The 27,114-nt window shown below is 51.6% G+C and overlaps 3 protein-coding genes across 3 annotated transcripts in view; 1 reads left to right on the top strand and 2 right to left on the bottom strand.

Moving 5' to 3' along the window:
- Window positions 1-3,298, bottom strand: part of Grin2d (glutamate ionotropic receptor NMDA type subunit 2D) — a 39,067-nt gene extending 35,769 nt beyond the window's left edge. Inside the window, exons 1-2 of the mRNA XM_055613454.1 lie at window positions 3,127-3,298; window positions 2,064-2,347 (exon numbers count right to left, since the gene is read on the bottom strand). The gene's annotated coding sequence lies outside the window, so the exon portion shown is untranslated. The remainder of the gene's footprint in view (window positions 1-2,063; window positions 2,348-3,126) is intronic.
- Window positions 3,299-5,254: 1,956 nt separating this feature from the next.
- Window positions 5,255-14,063, top strand: Kdelr1 (KDEL endoplasmic reticulum protein retention receptor 1). Its single transcript, XM_055613417.1, has 5 exons — window positions 5,255-5,534; window positions 6,176-6,276; window positions 6,498-6,656; window positions 12,052-12,304; window positions 13,296-14,063. Exons 1-5 carry the CDS (start codon window positions 5,444-5,446, stop codon window positions 13,328-13,330), a joined length of 639 nt encoding a protein of 212 aa, XP_055469392.1. The 5' UTR covers window positions 5,255-5,443; the 3' UTR covers window positions 13,331-14,063.
- A 3,453-nt stretch (window positions 14,064-17,516) lies between these two features.
- Window positions 17,517-26,182, bottom strand: Syngr4 (synaptogyrin 4). Its single transcript, XM_055613635.1, has 4 exons — window positions 25,991-26,182; window positions 19,111-19,348; window positions 17,985-18,082; window positions 17,517-17,747 (listed from the first exon to the last, which is right to left on the bottom strand). Exons 1-4 carry the CDS (start codon window positions 26,081-26,083, stop codon window positions 17,523-17,525), a joined length of 654 nt encoding a protein of 217 aa, XP_055469610.1. The 5' UTR covers window positions 26,084-26,182; the 3' UTR covers window positions 17,517-17,522.
- Between the last annotated feature and the right edge of the window lie 932 nt (window positions 26,183-27,114).

The following is a 27,114-nucleotide window of genomic DNA, read 5'->3' as shown; positions in this document are numbered from 1 at the left end:
ACAGAGTGAAAATAAAAGGAAGAAAGTAAGGGGGGGGGGAATGAGATAGGGAAAAGGGGTCAGGTGTGTGGAGAGAGAAAGAGGGGAGAAATTAGTGGGATATTCAAAGAGAAAATGCCCACCACCCTAAGCCATTCTTAGCCACCTCCGCCTGTCCCTGCCCCCTCTTTTTCATTCTTGATGAAACTGAGTCACAGGCCGGTCTTGGGGTTGGGGGCACAGCTGTGGGAAGCTGGGGGTGGGTCCCCTGGCTTCCAGACCAGAGCAATTTAGTAAATTAAAGGAAGAAGAGTGTGGCCTCCAGTGGCCCCTGGTGAATACCAGTTGCTTGGGGTGGGTGGGCTAGGATCCCAGGGTTCTGGTACAGATCTGTGGAGGCGGCTCTGGGGGCCTCATCTCTGCTCCCATAAAGCACTGGGGGCTTCTTGAATAAGTCAGGGTCCAGATACTGAAGGGTTCTCTCTTGGCTGTCAGTCTTCTGTCTGGTTGCCATGGTAGCACAGGCTGGTCAACTCTAGACAGCAAGGGTTGGGGCAAAGGCCCACACCCCCTACCCTGCCTGGAAACCTCATCTTCCAAATTGCCACCCCATCTTTCTGGAGGTTCTGGGCTCTGTCTCCCCAGGGAAGGGGGTGCCCCTCCTGCAGGCCATGCCTCCTCCTGTCCCTCCTCTCCACTGTCTTTCCCTCCCCAAGCAGCTGGTTCAGTCCGTGCTCAGAATAGCCCCCCTCCCTTCCTCCCCAAAATAACGCACAGCTGTGGCCTGGCCCCCGCGGGGTTAATACTGGCTCTCCTCTCCCTTCCTGGTGGCGTCAGCCCCCTCTTTCCTTCACTTCTCAGACCCTGGCCTCTGCTCTTCTAGAGTCCAAGGTCCTTGTCACTGTGAGGTCTACAGGGCAGCCTCAGCCCCACCCCTGTCAGGAGGCAATGCTTTCCCATAAAGGGTTCTTGAGGGCACCTTTTCTACCGAGCCCTCTTACCCCAGTATCGGTTCTCTGAGGCAAAGTCCATACCAACCTCCACCTCATGAGTTTAGCCTTCTACTTCCATTCCACAGGGGCCTAAGAAGCGGCTAACCCAGCCTCCCCTGCCAGGAGCCCTAGCCCCTGTCTCTCATAGTTGCCCTCCCTACATTCCTGCCTGAAGAGCCGGCCTGGCAGGTACCTCACCCCTCACTGTGGTCCACTCATTTCTTTTTCAGGACCCTGGCCTCCTCCTGCCCCCACACCTGGGAATCTTGGTTCCTGTCTTGTTCTCCTTTAAGGAGCCCCCCCACCCCTCTTTTCGCCTCAGACCCCATCAGTCCCAACCTCCTTGCTGCCCATTAGCTCTGGCCTTCCCAGTTGTTTCTCTCATATCTTGTCCACAGCATAAGGAGGAAGGGGTCTGTGTCTCCATTGCCCCCTAATCAATCATGAGAATGGGGAGAGGCTTTGATCAACAGCTCCCGATCACTGTGCTGCAGAAAGCTTCCTGTCTTCCACTGCGTGCGCGCACACACACACACACACACACACACACACACACACACACACTCACACTCACACTCACACACACTCATACTCCTAACTCCCATCTCAATCCTGGAAGGACATTCCAGAACCTTGGGGAAGGGGTGTCTGCTTAGGGCTGGGTACTGGTCACTGGACGCCCTCAAGGTCCTTGGCAGGGGTATTAATAGCAGACTCATAGCTCTGAGGTGGGAGGGGAAAGCAAGAGGAGAGAGGGATAGCCAGCCATAGGGAGACTGCTGCAGGGAGGGGTGTAGAGAAGGTGAGGTGAGAGATTGACAGAGTGGGATTCGGCTGTGCGCAGCTGGGGACAGGGTACAGTGTCGGGAACAGGAAGCTTGGGTGGCTTTGAGGTGTAGAAACCTAGGAAAGGGGCAGAGCGCGCGCACGAGCAGATGGAAGACTGTCCCTGAGGGACAAGAGGCAGAGACATTTGGGTTTGCTTGCATTAAAACCCCTTCCTTCCTTGGGGTCCCTGGCCAACTTTCCCTGCCCTAAATTGGAGGGGGCTAAATCCCCATCCCCACCCCTGCATCCCCTGCCCAGCCTTACCTTTTCATGACCCTGTTCTTTGGGGGGAATTGCTGGGGGGTCAGGACCAGCGTCCAGAGACCCAAAGATTCCGTGGAGTGTTGGGGAGCTGGTTGGGGCCAGGCCCAGGGCGGCAGCAGCGGCAGGAGTGGCGGCAGGAGTGGCGGCAGCGGCGGCAGCAGGCGGCAGTGGCGGGGACCTTTCGCCTGTCCCGGCTCTGTCCCTCCTCTTCTTGATCCTGCCCTGCCCTGTCCCCCAAGGTTGCGGCCACCAGACTAGGCAAGGGTGAGGCTACACATGTTGCGCTGGAAGTTGGGGCCCGGACATTGCGGAGGCTGTCGGGGTGTCCTCTTGCGGCCTGACCCCGTGGGGATCCCCGCCACCCACCTGGGGTGCCCCCCTCTGCCGGCTTCAGTCCGGGCTCCTCCCCTGGCTGGCATGTCCCATCACCTCTCCCTAGCTTATTGGCACCCCTTTGTGCTCTCGGCACCCCCCTCCCTTGTCTCTGTCTGTCTGTCTGGGTCACCTCTGCAGCCAGTAGCTCGTGTGTGTTTGTTTAAGGAGCGTGAGGTTGCCTATCAGGGAAACTGCTTGCCCATTCCTTGCTTGGCCACCTCCAGACCCCCCCTTAGTGCCCCCACTCTCAAGCACAGGCAGAAACACACATGCACACGCTCACACACACACTCTCACTTCCCTGGGATTCCCCCTCAACACCCCCGGAGCTTGATGAGGGAGACACACACACACACACACACACACACACACACACACACACACACTCGCGAAGGGCCCCAATAGGGCGCGTTGTCGTTGCTCTCAGTAGCTGCTTGGACAGACAGGAGGACACAGGCATCCGGGGACACACAGACACTCGGCTGGATGCAGGCAGGAGGACAGAACCCAGGTGCACACCATTCATCCAGGTTTGGGGGCTCAGGGAACCGACTGGGGGCCGTGAGGTGCAGGCACGAGGCTCGGGTTCAGACAGGCAGACCCCCTCCTCCCTCAGCTACCGCCGCTGCAGCCCTTACAGACACACCCCCCCCACCAGCCAGCCTGACACCAAGACACACATCCTCACCTAGCAGATGGCTGTAGCACGAGAGACCCCTGGGGGCCAGGCGGACCCACCCAAGCTGATACCCCTCAACAGGGCGCTGCTGGCCGAGGAGGTTGCGGGCGCGGGCGGAGGGTGGTTGGTAGCGGCGGCGGTGGCGGCGGCAGCGGCGGCGGCAGCGGCCAGGGCTTGCAGGAGCCAGAGCGGGAGGGACTCGGCACACTCGCTGTGTTCTCGCACACTCACTCAGGATGCGATTAACATTCAGTCCCCGTCCCTCCCTGCCAGGAGACCCACAGCCCCCCCCCCTTGGCTTCCCTAGGGACCCCTCCTCCCATTAGGGCTGAGGAGGGGGGCCCACTCCTTACCCCATTTCAAAGCCTCTGTTTTCTTTATGGGACATGGGGCTGAGGGACTGCGATGAAACGGGAGGAAGAAAAGGTGGGTGGACAAGGACACTGCATGGTCCAGGCAGTCTGGGACCTAGAGAGACGGCCGGGGACTCACTGCCGCTTGTCCCTTCCCTCTTCTGGAGTTCAACATCCACCATGCTGAGACCCAGCCTGCGAGTTCCCTGGCCCAGAGGCAGGATGGAAGCTGGATGTCTGTCATGGAGCCAGGAGTCTAGACTCCAAGTCCCTTATCCTCCGTCCCAGATGCCCAGAGGCCAGCACAGCTCCCTCAGGCCCAGGGCACTAGAGCCTAGTTGTCCTCCCCTAGACTGATGGGGTGGGATCCCAGCTCTACCACAGACTGCAGCCCTCTTCCTGTAAGCCCATGGGGCTAGGCTCCCAACCCCCTCCTCCCTCAGACCTGGATGTCCACATTCAGCCCTTCTCTCTCAGGCCAGGTGTCCAGACTCTGGCACTCTTTCCTGTGACCCAGAGGTGTAGATCCTAGCCATCCTCCCTCCCCCATGGCTCCAGACCCTCCCTGAATTCCACACCTTGACTCTCTTCTCTCAGATTTGGGGATCCAGTGTCTGGCCCCGTTCTCTCAGAACAGGACTCTAGATACCAGCCCCATTTCTCAGACCACAGGTCAAGAACCTTAGCCCTTCTTTCTTATATGGGGGAATCCTGAGCAAGTCCCTCACTGAAGGCCCACCCGATCATTGAGGGACAAGTCCTTCACAGCCTCGAGCTCTGTCCCTGTCTGTTTTTCGGCAGAAATAGCAATCCTAAACAACCCTATGTTTGAGGTCCCAGAGGTCCCATAAAGTCACCTGTCTACTTTGCCTCTGGTAGGACAGTCCTTAGCATCTGTAACACTGGGGGGAGTGTGCTTCAGGACTCTTGAACCCCTGAGGATGGAAGCTGGGGGTGGGGAAAGACAGATGGGAGGGGATGAAAGAAGAGAGGGAAGAGAGAGAATACGAATGTGAAGAGGGGAAGAATTCTGGAGCAGGGGCTGGTCCTAGGCCTATAGCAATCTTACCAGACTTCTGCCCTCATGCCCACTATTGCAGCCCAGCTTCCCATGCCCTGAGATCTGGGAGGTCACAGGTCATGCTGTTTCTGAAAGAGCCAGGACCTAACATGTTGGGTCTTAGAAGGAGGATGAGATTATGGATGTAGATCCCCAGGTTAGAATGTTGAGTAGTGAAGTGATTGCCAAGGAAGGGATGGTAGAGGCAGTAGGCTCAGTCTGGGTCCCTGGGTGCGGGGCAGGAGGGCCTGGGTCTTCTCGCTGAACTGGGACTGGAGATCGCAGAGGAAGGCGGAAGTCTACCCCGAAATCTCCAGGACTGTTGTTGTTGCTATTAGTAATAGTAGTACTGATAATTTGTGCGGGAACAGATTGTCACTGTGGAGGCCTGAGCCTGGAACTGGGTCTTCTGCCTCACCCCCCAGTGCTAAGATTACAGGCTTAGTCGTGGCCCAAGGCGGCTCTAGGAGCTTTAGAGTTCAGAACGCAAATTCCTGGATTCCCGCTAAGGGCACAGGCCGGGAGGACTCTCTCCATTTCCTTACTAGAGAGAAGGCACCTGGGAATGTGGGATCCGAAAGACCCTTCTACCAATTTACAGAAGGCAGAGGAGAGCTTATTCGGTACGACTCTGCAAGGCCGGTGGCAGGCGACAGGGGGCGCCAGAGCCTCGGTCAGCCCTCGGGGTGGAGCTCCAGCCCAGACTCCTCCCTTTCCACCCTCGGCCCTCCTCCCTTTTCTCCCTGCCAGCTCTGCCACCAGCTCCGGCCTCGGCTCACCTCCCCGAGCCCCCTCCCCGGAGCCCAGCTACCGAAGGGCTCCTCTCCCGCCCTCAAGCCAGCACCACCGCAGCCCCGGGGCAGCCCGGCCAGCCAGCCTCCCCCCGCCTCAGCCCTGCCCGAGCCCCCCAGTCATGAATCTCTTCCGATTCCTGGGAGACCTCTCCCACCTCCTAGCTATCATCTTGTTACTGCTCAAAATCTGGAAGTCCCGATCGTGTGCGGGTGAGAGGCCCCCCCGCGGAGAGGGGGCGGGAGCGGGCCGCTCTGGGGCACCGGGAAGGCTTGGAGCTCGGCAGGTCAGGGTCCTCCCGAGCTGCCTGTTGGGGATCACTTTTCTAGATCTAGGGTCGCCAGGGGGTCAGCTCCCTTCCCTAGACTAAAAGGTGCACATAGTTTGGTGGGGGTGCCTATGGGCACTCAGTTCAACCTTCTCTGTGGGACAGCTGTGGGTGTTCCGGGGCTGGGAACCAGGAGCCATGGAAGGCGGGGAGGTGGCTGGGAGTTGGTGACGTGGACTGTGAAGGCCAGGAAGGGAGCGGGAGGAAGGTGACTGGCTGGGAGACTGAAGTCAGGCAGGGCTCTAACTAGGGCCCAACGTAGATCCCGAGTGTCTGGGGACCCTGAAGGAGACAGGGGTACCGGCGAGGCCTAGCCTGGGATGGAGCCTCGGTCTGTAGTATTTTTGGGGCCGGCTGCCCCCTGGCTGTGATGGTAGGAAAACGGCCGCGCTCAGGCTTCAAGGCCTTTGGGAACCGCTGTGTTCTAGAGCTCTAGTCTGGCCTAGGAGCTGCACGTTAGTTTATTGGCCAAGTAGCCACCACCAGCTCCCCCAATCCTGCCCCCTCGATCTCTGTCTCAACCAGGCATTTCAGGGAAGAGCCAAGTCCTGTTTGCTGTGGTGTTCACTGCCCGATATCTGGACCTGTTCACCAATTACATTTCACTCTACAACACCTGCATGAAGGTACAGTTGCAGTCAGTCCCCTGTGGTGGGGTTTCAGGCCAGAGATAAGGGAGGAGTCAGTAAAGATGCTTGGGCCAGGACATCTGGTCTGAGGGAGGAGGGCTGGAGGTCTGGACATGTGGTCTGAGGGAGGAGGGCTGGAAACCTGATTTCCCATATCCGAGCCTATAGATGGAGGCCCTCCTGTTAGCTGAGATGGCCTGTCACCCTCTCTTCATCAGGTGGTCTACATAGCTTGTTCCTTCACCACTGTGTGGATGATCTACAGCAAGTTCAAAGCTACTTACGATGGGAATCACGACACTTTCCGGGTGGAGTTCCTCGTTGTTCCCACGGCTATTCTAGCGTTCTTGGTCAACCATGACTTCACCCCACTGGAGGTAGGTTTCCGCTGGGGCTGTGGAGTAGTGATGGCAGGGTCTGAGAGCAGGCCCTCTCAGCTGCCTTCCTCTGTCGGGTTTGCTGAGGTTTCCCACTCGGGAGCTACACGCTGAGCCTGGGTCCATGGAGGCAGACAATGTGAGCACAGCCACAGCACTGCACACCACGCCCTGCTCCGTGCCAGTTAGTGTACACCGGCAGGCTAAGTTCAGAGAGTAGCACCCCATTTTCAGAGGAGGAAGCTGATCGTGGAGTCCTGAGGGCACCTGGTCCAGTAAGGACTGGATGGACCGAGGGGTTAGGAATGGCAAGCAGGGCTCTAGAATGAGGCCACTTGAATCTGAATCCCAGATCTACATTTTACCTTTTGTTGCTTTCCCACCAAGAAGTGTTGGAGATGAAGTCTAGGGCCTTGGGCATACCAGGCTAATGCTTTGCCCTAAAGCCACACTGTCAGTCATTGGTTTTTTGTTTTTGTTTTTGTGTTTTTGTTTTGTTTTGTTTTTTTTTTTTTTTGAGATAGGGGCTTACTATGGTTCAGAAGCTGGCCTGGAACTTGCAATCCTCTTGCTTCAGTGTCTGGATTATAGGTGTATGTCACATCCCTTGATTGGGAACTATTTCTCCTGGGATGGATTCAGCCTGTGATGTCTTTTCTCTACCTCATTCTCTACCCTTTGTGAATGGGTCATATATGAGGGTGACTGAGTTCAGGGTTGCCTGTTGGTGGTACACAGAGGCTCCGGAGCTGATGTACAGGAATTGGAGGCTTGCTTCTTCAACTGGACAATGGTGGTACTATGGTCAAGTGTATACCTGTTTTTGTAAACTGGGGTAAGCTGGGGCTGGAGATGGCTCAGCTGTTAAAGGCTAAGAGCTGAAAGTACGTACAGCCAAAAGGGCAAAATGAAGTCCCTATGTCTTAGCACCCTTTTGTGTGGTGCAGGATGGAGCCCTGCCCCTGTGCACTCAGCGCATCAGCCCTCTTAGCTGTAGAGGGAGGTTGATGTTTATGGAGTCACGTCTGGTGTGAGGTGGGGAGGACCAAGCCAGCATTTGTTGAGGGACTGGCTAGCCCATGAATGATATTCCCCTCCAGGTGATAGCTTCAACAGCTGTAATATGGGAGTCCTCAGACAAGGTCTAGCTTCAAAGTTGTAGCCACATATTCAAAATATATTTTTTTCCTTCTTCCTCCTCCTCCTCCTCTTCCTCTTCTTCTTCTTTTTCTTCTGTTCCCATAGAGAGTGTCAAAAATTATCAATGCCAACTATATTTCAAGTTGTCATGGTGGAGTATTGGGAAAAAAATTTTTCTTTTTTCTTTTCTGGTTTTTCGAGACAGGGTTTCTCTGTGGCCCTGGCTATCCTGGAACTCACTCTGTAGACCAGGCTGTCCTCAAACTCAGGGATCTGCCTGCCTCTGCCTCCTGAGTGTGAGCTGGGATTAAGGTGTGTGCCACCACCACCAGGTGGGGAAAGTTTTCGATTAGCAATAATCGCAGCTTAGATAAATCTCTTGGCTATGATATTGCCACTTTGCAAAGTAACATATATTTCTAAAAGCTCTATGCGGGCTAAAGTCAACATTGGCCCATAGGCCCCCAGAATTTCCAGAAGGAGGCGACTGCTGTGGAGGGAGCTCGGGGCTGGGCTTTAGACCCTGCTGTGCAAACGTGCCATGATCACTGCCCTGCACAGCCACTACCTAAGCTGTTGAATTACTCCCTACCACAGCTGAGCTGGGGTTATTGAACTTATTTTGCAGGTGGGGAGACTGACTGGGGTGGGTAGGCATAGAGGTGGGGGCTGTTTTCTGAGTCTATGCTAGTAAAATAGTACGCTCTAAAAAGTTATTTTAACCAAAGATGGGAAAATCACTTTTTGAGACAAGACTTTGTTGTGTAGGCCAGAATGGCCATAAGTTTAAAATACTCTTGCCTCAGCCTCCCGAGGGCTGTACCATCACAGCTCTCTGGCTGTGCTCAGTGGTGTATGCCTTTAATCTCAGGCAGGAGCAGGTGGGACTCACTGCCGCTTGTCCCTTCCCTCTAGGAGTTTGAGGCTAGGCTGCTCTACATGCTGAGTCAGGCTAGCCAGGACTGTCTATCTAGTGAAGCCCTGCCTCCAAAATGAATGAATGAATGAATGAATGAATGATAAAAATAAAACCAAATAAAGTTCTGATTTCGGGGCTGGAGACAGCTGGAGACAGCTCAGTGTTAGAAGCATTCCCTGCTCTTGCAGAATTTGGTCCGCAGGATCCGACCCTTATCAGGCAGCTCACAACTACCTATCACTCTAGGTCCAGGGGTCATGTGCTTTTTTCTGTTCTCCACAGGCATCCAATGTATGTGTGGCAGTCACTCATGTAGACATACAGACATACACATAAATAAAAACATTTTTTAAAAAAGATTTATTTATTTTATGTGAGTGTTCTGTCTGCATGTACACCTGCATGCCAGAAGAGGGCATCAGATCCCACATGGTTGTGAATGTGGTTGCTGGGAATTCGGGAACTCAGGACTTCTAGAAGAGAATATAGTGCTCTTAACCACTGAGCCATCTCTCCAGCCCTAAAAACAAATTCAGGAGATGGAAAGGAATGGCCAGTGATTAAGAGGGTTTTAGGAAGAATGTAGTTCTGTTTCCAAAACACACATACAGACTCCATCTCAATCATCTAACTCGGGTCCAGAGGATCCAGTACCCTTTTCTGACCTCTGTGGGCACTAGGCATGAACATAGTGCTATACATGCCTACAGACAAAACACTCATACACATTAATTTTAAAAATTTAGCTGAGCAAGGCGGTGCATTAATCCTAGCACGCAGGCAGCAGAAGCAGGTGGATCTCTGGATTTGTGACAGCCTGGTCTACATGACTCAGTCTTTCTCTGTCTCTGTCTCTTACACACACATACACGCGTGCATGTGCACACAAAATAAAAACACTAACACAGATAAAGTAAATCTAAAATAAACTTAGAAAGAATTCAGCTATCCAGATGAAGTGCAACAGGCCATGCTTGTGTGTGTGCCATGCTTTGCTTCCCTGAGGGTCAGCAGGGATGAGAGCCGAGTGCTGATCAGCCCATGTGTGTCTCTCAAATGGCTGCCGGGAAGAATCTGGAGAGTCAAGGGAACCGGCTTGGGGTCCACCTGCCTGGCAGTGGGTTCTTAGTCTTTGGGTCCTCAGTTTGCTCATATGTATAATGAGGATAATAGCTGGACCCACCCTGAAATATTAAGGCTGAAGCCAGTTGGTGTCCCATCATGTAAGGGAGGACCCTGGGTTATTACCAGCATGTCCTGGCATTTCTCACTTCCTTCCTGCAAACCCAAACTGGGAGAAGCCTCCGCTACCACCTGGCTTCGTTCTCTGCTGGGAGGTTTCGGGTAGCTCCAGGTGGTACTTTCAGAGAGCTGGGACTCCAGAGGCTGTGATGACTCGTCATCAAGGAGGCTGTCCATGCTCACTTAAGGCTGGCTTATGTCATACTCGGGCAGCCCCCTATAGCTGCTCACTCTAGTTGACTCATTTGCCTGCCTGGTTCAGGAGCTGTGCCTGGTGCTGGGGACCTTAGGGTGAACAGGACACAAGTTCCAGGCCTCACAGAACTCACAGGAAGGATGGTATGCCGCCTGTCGTGGCACTAAACAGTCCTAACAGGAGGTTCATGAGTGCAGTGCCAGCCTGGGCTGTGGAGTCAGTTCTACGCCAGCCCAGACTTTACAAGATTCTCCAAAAAGTAAACAGAGAGGCCAAGTTTGGTAGAGCACACCTTTTAATCCCAGCACTTGACAACCTGGGGCCTTGCTGTGCTCTTCAGGCCAGCCAGGCTATGTAGTAATACTGTCTCAAATACACACACAAAAAGTCCCCAGAACAAAACAAGGGGCAGGAGACGTGCTTCAGTTGGTTGATCACCTGTTTTAGTTATTGAGACAAGGTTTTTTGGTGTAGCTCTGTCCTAGAACTCACTCTGTAGACCAGGCTGGCCTCGAACTCAGATCCACCTGCGCCTGCTGGGATCAAAGGCATGCGCAACCACACCTGGCTTCACTTACAGATTTTTGCAGATTGGCTTCAGCTCCCAGCACCCACGCAGTGGCTCCCAACTGCCTGAAAGTGTAGCTCTAGGACATTGGATGCACTCTCCGATCTTTAAGGACTCCTGAACACATGTGGTGCACATACACAGACTCTGTGCATTCACATGCACATAAGGAGGGCTGGAGAGATGGCTCAGCCATTGTAAGCACTTGCTGATCTTCCAGTGCCCAGTCTGATTCCCAACCCACACCTGGTAGCTGGAAGTCTCCTGTTAGCTCCACTTCTCGGAGATCTTTCTCTTCTGGTCTGCAGGCACCATGTGAAGTACAAGTATATATATAGGCTAAACATCCATGTAGATTCAAACTTTTTCTTAAACAGATTTATTTCTGTGTGTGTGGGTGCTTTGCCTGCATGTATGTCTGTGCTCCACATATAAGCCTGGTATCCAGAGCCAGAAGAGGGTGTTGGATCCCCTGAGATTGGAGTTACAGTTGTGAACTGCCATGTGGGTGCTGGGAACCAAACCCAGGTCCTCTACATATGCAGCCAGTACCCTTAATTGCTGAGACATCACTCTAGCCCCATAATTCTAATTTTAAGCAAAACAAATAAACAATCCCAAAAGGCAAATTGCTGTGAGTCTTGGAGGAAGAGTGGCCAAGGTGGGCCTTTTTCAGGAAGGGATGGCTGCTGGGCTTGGGAGGACTCAGTGGGCTGATATGCTGGGGAGGAGTGAGTGCAAAGGCTGGGAGGCAGGAGGAAACCTGATCTGTGCGGCCAGGGAGGGAGGGAAGGGAAGGGAAGGTCAGGAGGCTAGCTTTTATTTTGAGCAGTTAACAAGCCACCAAAGGAGTAACAGTCTGTAGGTCTTTTTTATTTTATTAGTTTTTCAAAGACAGGGTTTCTCTATGTAGCCTTGGCTGTCTGGCTCTGTATACTAGGCTGGCCTCTAACTCAGAGATCTGCCTGCCTGTGCTTCCAGAGTGTGCCACCACGCCTGACTTAATGGTACCTTATGAGAGTAGTAAAGGGTTTCCACTGTAGAGCCAGGAGGAGGGGACTGTAGATGAAAGTGCTCAGAGCTGCAGTCGAGTCCCCAGCTCTGCTGCTTATGAGCCCTGTGGGCATGGGCAGGGGTCTTAGTTCTCAGGCTTTAGTTTTCTCTGTACAGGGGGATAGTAGAGGCTGTGATGAGACTTGACTAATGGACTGGTGATGAGGGCTCAGCAGTGTGAGGTACTTCTTGAGTGCTAGGATCAGTTCAGGGTGCTTGTCCTGCAGTGCTGCTGACCCAGCTGGTTCGCCCTGTCCCTTATCCCTGGCCTCTGCAGATCCTCTGGACTTTCTCTATCTACCTGGAGTCGGTAGCCATCTTGCCACAGTTGTTCATGGTAAGCAAGACTGGCGAGGCGGAGACCATCACCAGCCACTACCTGTTTGCCCTGGGTGTCTACCGCACACTCTATCTCTTCAACTGGATCTGGCGCTACCACTTCGAGGGTTTCTTTGACCTCATCGCCATCGTTGCTGGCCTGGTACAGACAGTGCTCTACTGCGACTTCTTCTACCTCTATATCACCAAAGGTAACCGGGGTGCAGAGTGGGCTGGAGGGGTTTGCTCTCTCCCCAGACCTGAGTGCTTGGGCCCAGGGTCTATTCCTAGCCAAACATCAGGATGGGGCTTTTGTTCCTGGCTTCTGGGCTTCCAGGCCCACCATCCCCTATTTGGACTTGAAACCCTTCCTCCCCGAGGCACAAGTTTGGACTCTCAGGCTGTATTACAAGTAGAGAGGAGGCAAAGCAGGGACTCCTGCCTGGTGATTCATGAATCCTCACTGTGCCAACTTGTTGACTATCTGTTGTGTCTAGGGCTCAGCTGGAGTGGAAAAGGCAGTTGAGGGACTCTCCTCCCTTAGATCCTACTGAGGAAGATGGCACATGAATTGGGAGGAAAGAATATGTAAGGATGAGAGGCACACTGAATGGGTGAAGGCAGGGATACATCCTTGGGGTGAGGTTAGAAGGGTGGGACCTGCCTTAACCAGGGCCTGTGGGCATCCTGAGGTGATGTTTAAGCAGAACCATGAAGATCAGGAGTCAGTATGTGAAGGAAAGAGGCAAGAAGGCCACCCCCAGCACTGTGGAGGTTAAGGCAAGACTGTGTTGAGTTTCAGGCTAGCTTAGGCATTGCAAAACCACAAAGAGTCTGGGGCGATCAGACAAGGGCTTAGATGTCAAATTGTCCCCAGGCCCTGGAATTAAGGCTTGGAAGGTTGGAAGGAGTAGTGTTATCTAGTCAGCCCTGCTAGTCTGTTTGACCCTGTCTTGGGTGATCCAGGTTTATGGTCAGCACTACTGAAAGCAGAGCCTACTCTTGGCCTCCCCTGCTCAGCCCATGTGACTAGGTCATGATCCTTGTTCCACTCACTGGTTAATCTAACCTAATAGAGCAGGATGCAGAGTTCAGGGGGTTCCCTCTCCTTTACAGCTCACTAGCAGACCTTTCTCAGGGTAGGAGGTTGCCCCTCTATAGGGTGGGAGGTAAGGCCCACCTTGTCTCTCTCTCTCTCCACAGTCCTAAAGGGGAAGAAGCTGAGCTTGCCGGCATAGCCCTGGCCTCACTGGCCTTCTCCAAGGCAGGGCAGGAGGCAGAAGAAGGCTGCTGAAGACCGAGAGCCTTCCCATCCAGAGTTGACTTTTTTTAAAGAGCTCGCCTCCCCTGGCTCCCCATCCCTCCAGCTGGGTTTTGGGGTCAATGGAAGACCCCTATCCTGGGGAGCTCAGGACCTGAGCTGTTTGTAGCCTTTTGCCTTTTAGAGAAGAAAAACAAGAAACAAATCTTTCCACTATTTAGTTTTTGATTCTGATGACTTTTTTCTCTTCTACCCTGGCCCTGATTTTTTATAAACTGTGTTTTGAGTGTTCTCTGGACCAGGGCCAGTGGAGGTCTACTCCCTTCTCTAAGCCACTTAGCTCCCTCCAAGATCCCACCCGAGCCCCATGGTTGCCAAACACTACATCTGCCAATGTCCGCCTGCCCACCTTGGCTGTGACCACAATCCTCCCACAAGTTCCTGGATTGGTGGTAAGAAGGAAGAAAGTTAAGGAGGGTCTCCCTAATTTTTCATAATTTTTTTCCCCAGAATTTCTTAGCTTTTTGTGGGGGGGGGAGGGGAAGGGAGGGAAGGGTTGTCCTGTTTTTGACAAATTAGGGGACGCTTTGGGCTTAGGCAAGGGAAAGAGGCTGGATGACCCAGGGGTCACTATACTCTAACACCATGTTTTTGTACAGAATTTGATGACTGATTCTTTGTTCTCTTGAAATAAACAACGGAAAACTGTCTTCTCTTTGCTGTCCCCTGCCCTCTTTGGTTTGTATTGGGCCCTGGCCAATTCTACTTTTGCATCATAGACCTTCTGGGGATGATCAGAGGTCTGGAAGGAACAGAAGAATGACGAATGGGGTTTCCCCAGGACTCTCCGATGCACTGTGATGCCTTGAGGTTCTGCAGAGAAGAGGTTGGGAGACTCCAATTCTTTGTTTGATATATTAACTGCCTGATGACTGTCCAGAGGACTCTGTAGAGCATGCCCACGATGGGACAGCCCTCATCCTATCCCTTCCCCTAGCTGGCATTTGAAAACAGTTGTTTTATGTGTATGAGTGTTTTGCCTGATGTATGTCTGTGTACTGTGTGTGTCCGGTGCCCACAGAGGCCACAAGTGGTTATCAGATCCCCTGAAACTGAAGTTAAGACAGTTGTGAGGTGCTGTGTTGGTACTGGGAATTGAACTTAGGTCCACTGCAAGAGCAGCCAGTGTGGGTGCTGGAGAGATAGCACATTGGCTGCTCTTCCAAAGGTCCTGAGCTCAATTCCGAGCAATGACATGGTGGCTCATAACCATCTATAGTGAGATCTGGTGTCCTCTTCTGGTGCGCAGGCACATATGCAGATAGAATGTTGTATAAATAATAAATCTTAAAAAAAAAAAAGCAGCCAGTGCTGTTAACTGCTGGGCCATCTATCCAGCCATTCCCTAAGCCTGGCATTTTGATACTGTTTTATAAAAAAAGAAAGAAGGTTGCCAGCTTTAAAAAACCAGATCTTCATACCACAGTCTGGATTTCTGGCCTCTGTAAAAGAATTCAGTCAATTCCACAGTGGTGGTCCTCATTCTGGACAGCAGCAGGTGGCTGATGCTGATAGATGGGTGCCTGCATTTTCCATAGAGCTCATCTTGGCTATGGGCTGTTACCATTTATTATTGGGCTGATACTGTATGTATGTGTGTATATATATATATATATATATATATATATATATATATATATATATATTTTATAGAGTTAAAAAGCAAATGAAAGCTTGGCGTGCACTCGGGAAGCAGAGGCAGGCTGATCTCTGTGAGATCGAGACTAGCCTGGTCTACAAAGTTAGACCACAACAGCCAGCTCTACACAGACAGAAACCCTGTCTCAAAAAACCAAAATAACAACAAAACAAAAACAAAAAACAAACACAAACAAATGAAATACTTAACGGCCTCTTTTGAGATGGGCTTCACACCTGACCATTTCTGACTTACACTCTGCCTGGCTCTTGTCAGTGATAGGATCAAGTTTTGTTTGTTATGATGGGGATCAAATTCAGGGCCTTGTATGTACCCTAGGCAAGTAGTCCTCCATTGCGCTCTGTCCCAGCCAGCATGTGGATTTTGATCCTTGGTTCAAACTTCCTATTTGTCCTTTGAAAACTTCCCAGTTCATAGTTGTGTCCGGTGCCAGTTCTTTGACCTCATAACTTGTATCTCTGTCTAGTTTGTAAATGTTCTCTGCAGGTCATACCAGCCCTTATACAGGTGTGTGTGTGTGTGTGTGTGTGTGTGTGTGTTAGGGTCTCAAGCTTAGAGGACTTTTCTAGAGTACTTGCCATATCTTGGATATGCAGCATTTGACCCTCAGCATACTTGATAAACAGTGAAACACTTTATAAATGAGGATATTGAGGCCTAGAAGGATAAATGACAAAGACGGAGCTTGTTCCTAGACTTCCTAGCTCCAGAACCCTCTTGTTTAACTACTCTGTGTGTTTTAGTGGCTGCTTCTGTTGAGAAGTTTTGCCCAGAAGCCTGGTGGAGGCTGGTCCCTGTCTGCTTATCCCTGAGATTCCTCTTTGAGAATCAATCCATCTAACAGATTACATGCTATGTTGAAGGTCTTCCAGCTCATGTAGCACAGAAGACAAAGCCTGCTTCCCAGCCCAGAGTGCTTCCTGTCACTCTTTTCTCTTGCTCTCCACTATAATCATGCTGCTGTGTGAGTTTTATGCCTGACACACATGAAGCCCCCCCCAAAACAAAACATACTGGAGCCTAACTTTGACCTCCCCATAACTTATATCTCTGTTATTTGTTATTTGTAAATGCTCTGCAGGTCATGCCAGCCCTTGTACAGGTGTGTGTGTGTGTGTGTGTGTGTGTGTGTGTGTGTGTGTGTATGTTTGTTAGGGTCATGTGTGTGTGTGTGTGTGTGTGTGTGTGTGTGTGTGTGTATGTATGTATGTTAGGGTCTTATGTATCCTACACTGGCCTCAAATCCCTAAGTACTGAGGTTGATCTTTAACTTCGGGTCCTCCTCCCTCCCTGTCCTGAGAGATGGGATTATAGATGTGCACTGTCATATCTGGCTTATATGATGCTAGAGATTAAAGGAACCCAGGGATTTGTGCATGCTGAGCAAAGTATTCTAAGTATTCAACTAAGTTATAGCCCTCACTCCCTACTTAAAAAAGTCTGTTAGCCACTAATTTCATGTACAAAAAAAAAAAAAAAAACCAACAAAATAACAAAAAAGATGCTTAGTTGTTTTAGAGAACCCACCAGAAGGATCAAGAGTGATACTGCCAGTGAGTTGCCCATCAGTGACTTGATATGGCACATCCAAAGTGAGCTGTGTTGTGAGGTAAGGTGCACAGTGGATTTTAATAGTTAGAATGAATGCGAAGTGCTGCAAATGGTGGCCCCTGCCTGGAATCTCAGGATTGAGGCTGAAGGATCGTAAAATCCAGGCCAGCCTGAGCTGTACAACAAGACCATGTTTTACAAAGAAAATCAAAGTTGAATTCTCATTGATTTGATTATATGTTGAAACAGTAGCATACTGGATATATTAAGTTATATTAAAATTGACCTGTCTCAATGTAGCCTTGAGCAAGTTTCTGCATCCTCGGCCCCATGGAAGAGTGGTGGGGTAAAGGTCATTCTGGCACGAGGTGCCACCTGCCTGATCCCTCATAGCAGGGCTGTAGCCTGGTGACCCTGGGAGTCTACAGTAGAGACACTTGCCTGTTTCCCAGGACAGACTGCAGTATATTTGAAGACACAGGTCTCCTCATCTCATTCATGGACTCAGCGCCCTGAGTCCTCACACACACTGCTCTGTTGAGTGCCTTCATCGTCGTGGGAGTGAAGAGCCTGGGCTGCTGGGTCGATACGGCACTGTTTCTCCCTGGCACTCAGGTCTGTCCTCTCTCAGCCTCAGCTGCAGCATGAGGCCCTTGTACCTCCTCTTCAAGGCTAAAGTGAGCTCAAGGTACAGGTAACATGGCACGGCTCCTGCCTGGCGCCACTGCTGGTGTGCTGTCAGCAGGGTGATTAGCATTTGGAGATAGCACAGAAGTGTAACTTGTGGCAATGGTCTCCCTCCTCCCCCTGCCACTCAAGGGATGAGAGAGGAACAGACAGGCCAGGGTCGTTCAGAAACCCCTCAAAGGGGGCTCTTTACTGATGTATGTGAGGCTGTTTAGCTGTCTGGCATCATAGCCAGGCGAGGGGCCTTTGGAGTGGTCATATAGGGGGCCCTGGCTGAGCTGGTGTAACTCAGAGTGTTGGGGACTGTGGTGGGAGGGCTACTGGTGGATGAAGCGGGGAGCGTGTTCAGCACCACACCACCCTCATCCAGGGAGCGCTTGTAGGGGACTGGAGCCTCGTCTCGGAGGTCCTGGAAGGCCACGTAGGCCTGGAATATCTGTGGGCAGGAAAGGGCAGGATTTAAGTTGCTGGCCTGGGAAGGGAGGCCCAGGGACTGGCCTGGGAATGCAGTGGAGAGCTGTGTGTTCACTGCCCAACAGTGCCCAGGATGGGGATGCCTGAGGAAGGTAGGCTTGGAGGATGACAGCAGAGGCCCAGGGAGAGTCCTGGCCTTAGGCACCAGAGGTACAGCCCTCCCAACCCACCCTGGACGGGGGGCAGGGTTTGTCCTCACCCAGACAGGGACAGAGAAGAAAGCAAAGGCAATGGCTGCCTTGGCGCTGCTGTTCCCCAAGAGGAAATGCTCAGACTTCGAGTGCTGCCACTGGCTGGCTAGGAAACAGAAGGCCACAAACCAGACACCTGCCCAGAGGACTAGAGGGGCAAGGAAGGAAGAGAGCTGGGGGAGCGTGCTGGGGCAGGGGCAAGGGATGCTAGGGATGGGCTCAGGAGTCCTGGACACCCCTGGTGCTAACCCAGATCCCTCAAGTGTCCCCAAAAGCCAACTTCTGGAGTGGAGCTCCCGCGTCTAACACAGCACCCCAGCTACATGCTGCTGCTTTAGCTGCATCAGAATCTTGAAGGAACCCAGTGCCCTGTAGGCCAGCCACATCTCATGTGCTCAGGAGCCATAAGTGAAGGGGGCCTCACACAGAGGACAGCACCCTCCTGCTGCAGAGGCTCTCTGGCCCTGAGGTATCAGGAATGGCTCCTGGGGAGAGGAAGAGAGGCAGTGTGAAGAGAGTCTGAGGGTCTGGCTCTAAAGAATGGGCTTAGTGCCTTCGGTGTGCCAAGCTCTCTAGACAGTGTGACCTGGTTATGCAGGCTGAGCTGTGCTTTGCCATTCACAGAGAAGTAGGGGTACAGTCCCACGAACTCCTTAGCCTCTCTCCTTATAAAATGAGAAGATGGGCAGGACTTACCCCTAGGGCTGTTCGCAGAGCAGAGGAGAGGAGGCACACACCTTGATGGTATGCCTAACACTGGGAGGTGCTCAGCAGGTGTCCACATGCTTATAGGCATCCCTTCACTCATTTCACACTCAGAAACCCCTTCAAGGCAGTCTTCCTCCTAGCTTTCACTGAAGGGCTTTCTGGCTCAGTGCTCTGAGTCAAATTCCTGCCACAGGTGGGCTTTTCAGGCTAGGTTTAGTGGGCCAGGATAATGAATGTGAGTGGAAAGCAGCTTGGGCTAGAGGCAGTGAAGAGACTAGAAAGGCAAGGACTAGAAGATGCTTTTGGGAGGAACCATGGAGTTAGACCCTCGAAGTTGGGAGGATCATCAGGCACAGGTTTGGCAGTTGGGCCCAGGACTGTGACCTGTAGGCACTGGGGCGCTCTCTGTGGTCCCTTGGAACTCACCAGCCAGGATGAAGTCCAAGAGCTGGAAGGCTGTCTTAAAGCGGGTGCCTGTGATGTGGCCCTCTTGGGTGTCCAAGGTAAGGAAGACCAGACAGCTGAGGAAGGACAGGAAGCCAGCTCCTACTGCGAAGCTACAGGCCATGCGGTTGCTGTTGAGGACGCAGTGGAGCTGAGGAGACTCTGTTGTGTTCTGGTAGCCATCAGTTAGTAGAGAGGAAAAGATGACCAGGGAAAAGACCTGTGAACCACAATGGACAGGGTGGAACTCAGCGCTTCCTCCGAGATGCCCTTTCCCTTGGGTGGACACCCTGAGGACTGGGCGTTCTGCAGCCACCCTTTCTGTCACCGCCTCAGAGCCCTGACTCTGCCCTTCACCTCCTTTCCTCCATGTGAGCTCTGGCCTCATCCTTTCTATACCGTCAGCCTAGTCTCCTTTCTGCTCTTTCTCACCACAGTTCAAGGCTCTTCAGTGCCCTCCACTGCTGGCCCATCACTGTGGCCTCCGAGGTGCTCTTGCCTTAGCTTTGTTAATCTCTGCACTCACCCTTGCTTTGCTCCAGACCTTCTGGCCTCACCCTTACTCAGGGTACAAAAGCTAGTAAGCGTCCTCCTCTCCCAGCTTTTCTGTCTTCCTCCTCTCCCCTCCTGGCTTATAACTTTCTATTCTTTTTCCCCCTATGCTTCCCCCCCCCCCCAACCAGGGCCTTTTCATGCAAGTCAAACACTCCACCTGAATGAACACTCTACTTCCCAGCTAGGTGCCTAGGTGCTGGGAAGCACATTCAGGCTCTTGGCAAGTACTCAGCTGTCAAGCCATCTCTCCAGTTCCCTCCTCCCCAATTCATTTTTTGAAATATGTGAAATAGTCAAAATATACAGAAAAATGTGCAGACATGACAAGCATACAGTATTGATTACAGAATTAAAGTGTCAACATTTTGCTTTTTTACTTCAAAGGACTTTTTTCTTTGAGACAGGACTTCACAAGCAGCCCTGGCTGGTCTTGAGCTCACAGCCATCTTCCTGCCTTAGTCTCCCAAGTTCTGGGATATAGGTATGGGACACTACCTCTAGTTTTTGCTTTAGAATTATTTTTTAAAGATTTATTTATTATTTATTTGTACAGCGTTCTGCCTACACACCAGAAGAAGGCACCAGATCTCATTATAGATGGTTGTGAACCACCATGTGGTTGCTGGGAATTGAACTCGGGACTCTTGGAAGAGCAGCCGGTGCTCTTAACCTCTGAGCCATCTCTCCAGCCCCTGCTTTAGGATTCTTAAAAGAGCCCTATAGCATTGCCTTGGGAGCTGCCCCCACATCTGGGCACCTGCCTTCTGTGATACTATCCTACAACCATACTGCAGATAGAGGCACTTTTCTGCTGGTGAATCTGAGAGGATTTATCATAAGGACGAGGAGTTGAATGAATTTATCAGCTAGTAAGCAGCAGAACCTTGACTTGGACTTCAGCAGTGTAGCCCGTCATCCTTTGTAATCTGCCTCAGGCCTGGTCCAGCCTTGAGGGAAGTGGCTCCTATCAGCATGAATCTGTGACGGGCTGAAGCCCCTCCCACACTGCAGGGTGGCAAGCCCAATATTAGGCATAGAAGGAATCCATGTGTGCCCACTGGGTAGAGAGTGGAGTGGGTCCAGGAGCTTTCTACATGGAATGTTTGGGACGAGAAGGACTGAGTAGTGGGGCCACTGTTTGAGGGCAGCGAGCAGAGCAGTGTCAGCTCTCAGTGTGGAGAAAGCCTTCAGGTTGGGTAAAGTTGGCTAGAGTGGTAACTGCGTGCCAAGGAGTCGGGGCAGAATAGAGTGGAAAGAGCTGAAGTTTGGCTGGAAACCAGAGTTCTGGGACTGAAATTTGGAAGTAAGAAGCTGAGACCTGGAGCTTCAAGAAGTTTGCAGGGCATGGAGGTGCGGTCCTTATGACCCAGCGGTTCCCACCCTTCCTAATGCTGTGACCCTGGAGCAGAGGGTCCTCATGTTGTAGCCACCAACCATAAACTTTTTTCACTGCTACTTCAAAACTGTAATTTTGCTACTGCTATACATCATAATATAAATGTCTGGCATGCAGGGTATCGGATATGTGACCCCCCCAAAGTGGTTGTGACCCACAGATTGAGAACTGGCTATTGGAGAGTGGAGGCAGGAGCCAGCCTCAGCTACATATCCAGGTCAGCTTGGGTTCTATGAGACTCTCTCAAAAAAACAAAACAAGAGAAGGAAGCAGGTCCAAGCGTCAGATGCTTTAGATCTGGTTCCTTCGGGGACAAGAGGTCTTGAGATATTCAGTGAGGTGAGGCTGAGATGTAGCAAGAGCTCAAAGACCGAAACAGATCCAAGGAGATGTGAAGGTTAACATTCTCATTTGAACTTCTTTTATCTCTACAAAATTATCTCTAAAAATTTTTGTGTGTTTGAGTGCTTTGACTGCACGTATGCAGGAGCTCCACTGTGTCTGGTGCCTCGGGGTCAGAAGAGGGCATTAGATCCCCTGGAACTATGTGGGTGCTTGGAGTTGAACTTGCGTGCTCTGGAAGGACAAGTGCCATCTCTCAAGCCCCTCACTTGAGTTTCCTCATGTGAGGAAGGGTTCAAAGAAAAAAAAATTAAAAAAGCCAGGACCAGACCTAGGGATTAGACAAATCCTCTGGGGTCATGTGGCCAGTGGACTGATAAGAGTGAGGCAGAAGTTCACAGAGCAGAGACACCAGAGCCCCGAGCAATTCAGACACATTTTGGATCCAGTGAGAGATGGGATGTGACTTAAGCAATGGACTGGTAGGAAAAATGGAGACTTTGACAAGGTTTGAGCCCCTGGAGACAGGCGCTCCGCGGTGAGTGTCTGCACTGGTGCACACAGGGCTCCAGCAGACGAGTATGGACAGTAGCTCTGGCTCCCTGCTCTTCTCAGGTCCTTCCGTGCGGGCTAACGGGGGAAAGACTGACCCTACATTGTCCTGCCCCCTCCTCTCTGCTTCTCTTTCCTTTGCAATAACTGCTTTAAAACCACAATAACTAGCTTCTCTTCTTGCCAAGAACTTCATAGTCAAGACCATAAAGGAAGGCTGTAAGGTAGTCTGGGATAGCAGTTCTCAACCCGTAACCTTTGAGGTTGCATATCCTGCATAACAGATAGCTACATTATGATCCAAAACAGCAGCAAAATTAGTTCTGAAGTAGCAACAGAATAATTTCACGGTTGGGGGGTCACCACAACATGAGGAACTGTATTAAAGGGTAACAGTACTAGGAAGGTTGAGAACCACTGGTCTTGGAGTTAAGGATTCAGTCTTGAGGAAGTACCTTGCACTGCTCATGTCAGGATGAGGCAAGGAAAGGAGAAGAGGGCACATCAATTATTTTTGAACTCATTATTATTGTTGTTGTTGTTGAGACAGGGTTTCTCTGGGTAGCTTGGCTGCCCTGGTCTCACTTTGCCCTGGCCAGGCTGGCCTTGAATTTACAGTAATCTGGCCTGCCTCTGCCTCCTTGAGTGCCAGGATTAAAGGCTTGCCCCAGCACGCCTGGCTGAGTTCATATTCTTTTTCCCTGTGCTACCTCTCTGGCACTGTGCAATGATCCACAAAGGAAGGTGTTATTAATTCACTTCTATTTTCAAAGGTGATAAATCTACCTCACAGCACAACAAAAAAAGCCACATGTCACCAGGCGAGGTGGTGCATATCTGTAATCCTACCGCTTGGGGAGGCAGAGGCACGTGGGATCTCTGTGAGTTCCAGTCCAGCCTGGTCTACAAAGTGAGTCCAGGACAGCCAAGGCTACACAGAAAAACCCTATCTCAAAAAAAAAAAAAAAAAAAAAAAAAAAAAAAAAAAAAAAAAAAGGAAAAAAAGCCATATGTGTCTGTGTCTGATCTGCCAGGCTGTGTGGGCTTTAGCAAGTCATTCAGACCTTGGAACCTCAGTTTCCCACTGTGTTTATGTGGTAAAGAAGGGGATTGGGAGCTCAGGCCTAGTAAGTGCTTGGGACAATGATGGTTCTCTGGACCCACCTAGGGAAAAAACGCAGACCCTTAAAGTTAGCTGCTCTAGGGTGGGTTTGAGTCCAGCCCTCCTGATTTCCAGGGCCCAGGGGCTTTTGTTTATGGTAGAGCCTAGGGCACTGAGAAGGTACAGAGAGGCATCAACTGGCTGGAGATCCTGTTTCTTTGAAGCCTGTGTTTAGTTTCTTTTTGTACTTTCCGTGGCTTGTCTCCAGGGAGGGAGCAAAGATTCATGAGTTTAGGCACCAGTAGGCAGGTGACATGGAGGACATAAATACCAGCTGCTGAGAGACTTCCACTGAGGAACCAGGCTAGGGGAAGGAGGAGAGCGTGTGGAGGCAGCATGGCTGCACAGGCAAAGTCCTATGGCTGTGGGTCTGGCCTGGCTGGCTGCCTCTCCCAGCTTCCCTTAGCCATACCCAGCTAAGGGAGGTGAGTGCCCAGCTCCCTCATGCTCACCTCCACTTTTAGGGCACTGGAGACAGTGAGTGGACCTGAGCTTGACTCCTTCATCAGATGGCTCACCTTGACAAGTCATTCAACCCTTAGGAGTCTCAGCTTCCCCTGGGATTATACAGATCAGTATGTCTTTGTCATAGGTTTCGCCGAGGAGTGAGGGCACCAGAGTAGTGTGTGACAGTCACAATTCCTCTCTTCTCACAAGGAAGAAGGACACTGTGGCACCAGTCCCTGTCATCCCAGGTTCTTCCCTCTCTTCCCTCACAGATTTATTCCAGTGACAATACTTGCTATTTAAGGAGCGCTCAGCACACACCAGCCCCCACCCCCTACCATTCAGTGTGCACATGCGTTGCCTGCCCAGGAGTGGGAGTATTAGGATTCTCAGGACAGATGAGGACATTAATTGAGTTTTGGAGAAAATGCTACATGTATATAGTCTGACCATGTCTGAGCCAAAGGGGCATTTTTGGGAATGAAAAGTGCTGCTGCTGGTTATGCTGGGGAAAGCCCAGCCAAGCAGGGTACTATATCCCTCTAATGGATACCTGACTAGGCTAGGCCTCAAAGCTAGGCCTGTTTGGACTCTGTTCCAGAGGACATAGAAGATACTCTGGATTGGGAACCTGAGGAGATTAAACTCTGGAGTTTAAGCCATGGAGAAGGACATGCATGCCAGCTTCCCAGAGACTCTCATTGAGGAACCAGGGCAGACGGTTGGTTCTTGCTCCCACTACCCTGATCCAATATCGTCACTGGGCCTTAGTTGCCAATTCTGTCCAGCACTCAGGGAGGCTGAAGCAGTAATGTTTTGAATTCAAGGCTAGCCTAGGCTAGGCTACAGAATTAAGACCTTGTCTCAAACAACAAAAACAAAATGACACCCAAAAGATAAAATAGGATGTGTGTGTCGGGGGCACAAACTTGAGAGATGGTTCAGTGGTAAGAGAACTTATTGCCTATGGTGATTTGAATGAGAATGGCCCTCACAAGCTCATGTGTTTAATTTTGGGTTTTTTTGTTTGTTTGTTTTGTTTTGTTTGTATTGAGTTGGGGTATCTCTATATAGTTTTGACTGTTTTGGAACTTGCTTGTAGACCAGGCTGGCCTCGAACTCACAGAGATCATCCTGCCTCTATCTCCATAGTACTGGGATTAAAGGTGTCTACCACCATGCCTTGGCCAGACTCATATATTTGAATGCTTGGTCCCCAGTTGTTGAAACTGTTTGGTAAAGATTAGGGGGTGAGACGTTATTGGAGGAGGTGTGTCACTGGGGGCGAGCTTTGAGGTTTCAAGAGCCCACGCCATTCCAGCTTGCTCTCTCTCTGCCTCCAACTTGTAAATAAAAAGTAAGCTCTCAGCTGCTGCTACAGCACCATGCCTGCTTGCCTGCTGCCTGCCATGATGCCTTGCTCCCTGCCATGATGGTCGTGGACTCATCTTCACAGCAATAGATGAGTAACTAAGACCCAAGCAGGTGGCTCACAACCAGCTCTAACTCTGGTTCCAGGTGATCTGGCACCTGCCAGCCTCCACCAGAGCCTGCATGCATGTGGTGCACACCAACCCACGAAGTCACATACACATAATTTAACAACTCTTTTAAAAAGAGAAGGACTCAGTGTAGGTGGAAAGCCTGATGTTGAGAGAGGGGCAGGAGCGCAGCACAAGTGGGCTGAAGGACGATTTTGCTCCCAGTGTCCAGATTCTTAGGGACTATGGTAATGATTAAAGGACGCACACAATGCGTCAGCACCATGCCTGGCACAGGTGACTACTCAGATCTGGAGCCTGGCTCTGTTGCTTATTGTCTTCCCATCTGTAATAGAGCCCAGTCCTTGTTTCCCCATCCCCACCCAAGAAATGGGAAATGCATGGGTCCAGGTATCTCACAGAACTGAGTGACACTACCTCTTTCTCTTTGTTAACCTTAATGGATGCTGTGGAATTTTCTGGAATGAAAACGTCCTGAACCACGCTGTCCAACTGGAGAGCCACAAGGTACCTGCGCAGCTAAACACCTGAAACAAGGCCACACTGACTGCAGAAGAGCCCATCTGAATTAAATTAGCTGGAATTGGAGTAGCTCATGTGGCTTGTGGCTACCCCATTGGACAGTCTTCAAACACTGATTCCATTTATTGGTGTTCTTTTTTTTTGGGGGGGGATTATTTTTCTTCCTTGAAGGGTTTCACTTTTTTCTTTCTCCTACACTGTAACCAAGGCTGGCCTCAGACCTTGACAATTCTTCTACCTCAGTCTCACATGTGCTGGTGTTAAAAATCATGCCCAGATGTGAGGGCTTCTTTCTCATAATGGTGCTGACAATAGCTGGTGACCACATCTGACCCCTACCCCTGCTCCTGGATCTCTCCTGTGTCCTGACTCCCAGGATCTCACCCCTCCGCAGATCCTCGAGATGCTCTTTGGTTTCCTCAGAAAGCGCACAGCCTCACTGTCTGCCAGGTCCTGCAGGCTTTCATGGAAGTGCATGGTGGCTTCTCTTCTTTGGGTGTCCTGGGAGGTAGGGGCAGGGGTGTTGGGTGCTGCTTTCTGGGCACCACTGCCCGCGTGCTTCAGGGCTACCCTGGGGCTCAGCTACTGCAAAATAGCACAAATGGGAATGTCAAGAGTCAGGGTGCTGGCGGTGGGGAGCACTGGTCCACGCCTGGGTGGAATAGGGAGTGTGTGGGAGTCAGCATCTGATGTGAAAGGAGGGCTGAGTAGCCAGAGGTGGGAGCTGATATTAGACCGAGGATTCCAAGGTAGGGGTGGATGGACCGAGGGGGTTAGGAGCCCTAGGAACAGGGGTGAAGGGACTGGCTGCTCTCGTTATCAGTAGTCAAAAATATGGGGTGAGAAAAGGCTGGGTGGTCCCAGGTGCTAGAGATAAGAGATAGGGTATGTGGGAGGTTCTTGGGATGGGAACACGGCTAAAAAGGCTGGTTCAGGTCCTAGAAGTTGAAAATGTAGGGTCTCAGGAGCTGAAAAGGGACCAGGGGGTGCTGAGGGCCCTGGGTGTTGGGGACATAAGGGTGGTGACGGGTGACAGGCCTGCTGGGTCCTCAGAGTGGAGGCATGAGGTTAGAGTCCCCAGGGCATGGGACCCTAGTGAAGGCACTGTAAACCAGAGTCCACGGGAGTGCAGCTGCCCCTCGCATAGAAGATCATGGCGAGCCCAGGAATACCTGAGGTGTTCCCTGACTTGTGTCACTTCCCATAACAAGAGCCTTGCTTAGGTTTCAGCTCTGTTTCAGGAAGCCGCAATGTCTCAGACTGGGGTCTGGTTGGTCTGTGAAGCCTCGGAAACCAGCCCGCTCAGGATGAGAGTTATGGAAGCCTTCTTAGAACAGGGGGGCCTCCCTTCCAAGGGCGTGGGAGCGGAAGTGCTGAGACCCCAGGGACGCCGCCTGAAGAGAACCACCTAGTCTTCGAGGGCCGAGGACCATCAGTCGCCACTGGGAGATTGGCTGCTCCGTCTGCCTGCTCTCCTCTCCTGCTCCAGGGCGCTACCTCTAGTCTCC

Source organism: Psammomys obesus, unplaced genomic scaffold (assembly GCF_907164565.1).
Source record: "Psammomys obesus unplaced genomic scaffold, mPsaObe1.curated_primary_1811, whole genome shotgun sequence".
NCBI classification, from domain to species: Eukaryota; Metazoa; Chordata; class Mammalia; order Rodentia; family Muridae; genus Psammomys; species Psammomys obesus.
The sequence above is the reverse complement of the archived record's forward strand: the minus strand, read 5'-3'. Positions and strand labels throughout refer to the sequence as shown.

What these genes read in the sequence shown, in the direction of transcription:
- Kdelr1 (XM_055613417.1), top strand. Translation starts at nt 5,444, where the DNA reads ATGAATCTCTTCCGATTCCTGGGAGACCTCTCCCACCTCCTAGCTATC. An exon ending in TCTACAACACCTGCATGAAG is followed by an intron (nt 6,277 to 6,497) that starts GTACAGTTGCAG and finishes TCTCTTCATCAG; the next exon opens with GTGGTCTACATAGCTTGTTC. An exon ending in CTACCTCTATATCACCAAAG is followed by an intron (nt 12,305 to 13,295) that starts GTAACCGGGGTG and finishes CTCTCTCCACAG; the next exon opens with TCCTAAAGGGGAAGAAGCTG.
- Syngr4 (XM_055613635.1), bottom strand. Translation starts at nt 26,083, where the DNA reads ATGCACTTCCATGAAAGCCTGCAGGACCTGGCAGACAGTGAGGCTGTG. An exon ending in TCTCGAGGATCTGCGGAGGG is followed by an intron (nt 19,349 to 25,990) that starts GTGAGATCCTGG and finishes TGTGGTTCACAG; the next exon opens with GTCTTTTCCCTGGTCATCTT. An exon ending in TCTTCTCTGTCCCTGTCTGG is followed by an intron (nt 17,748 to 17,984) that starts GTGAGGACAAAC and finishes TCCTGCCCACAG; the next exon opens with ATATTCCAGGCCTACGTGGC.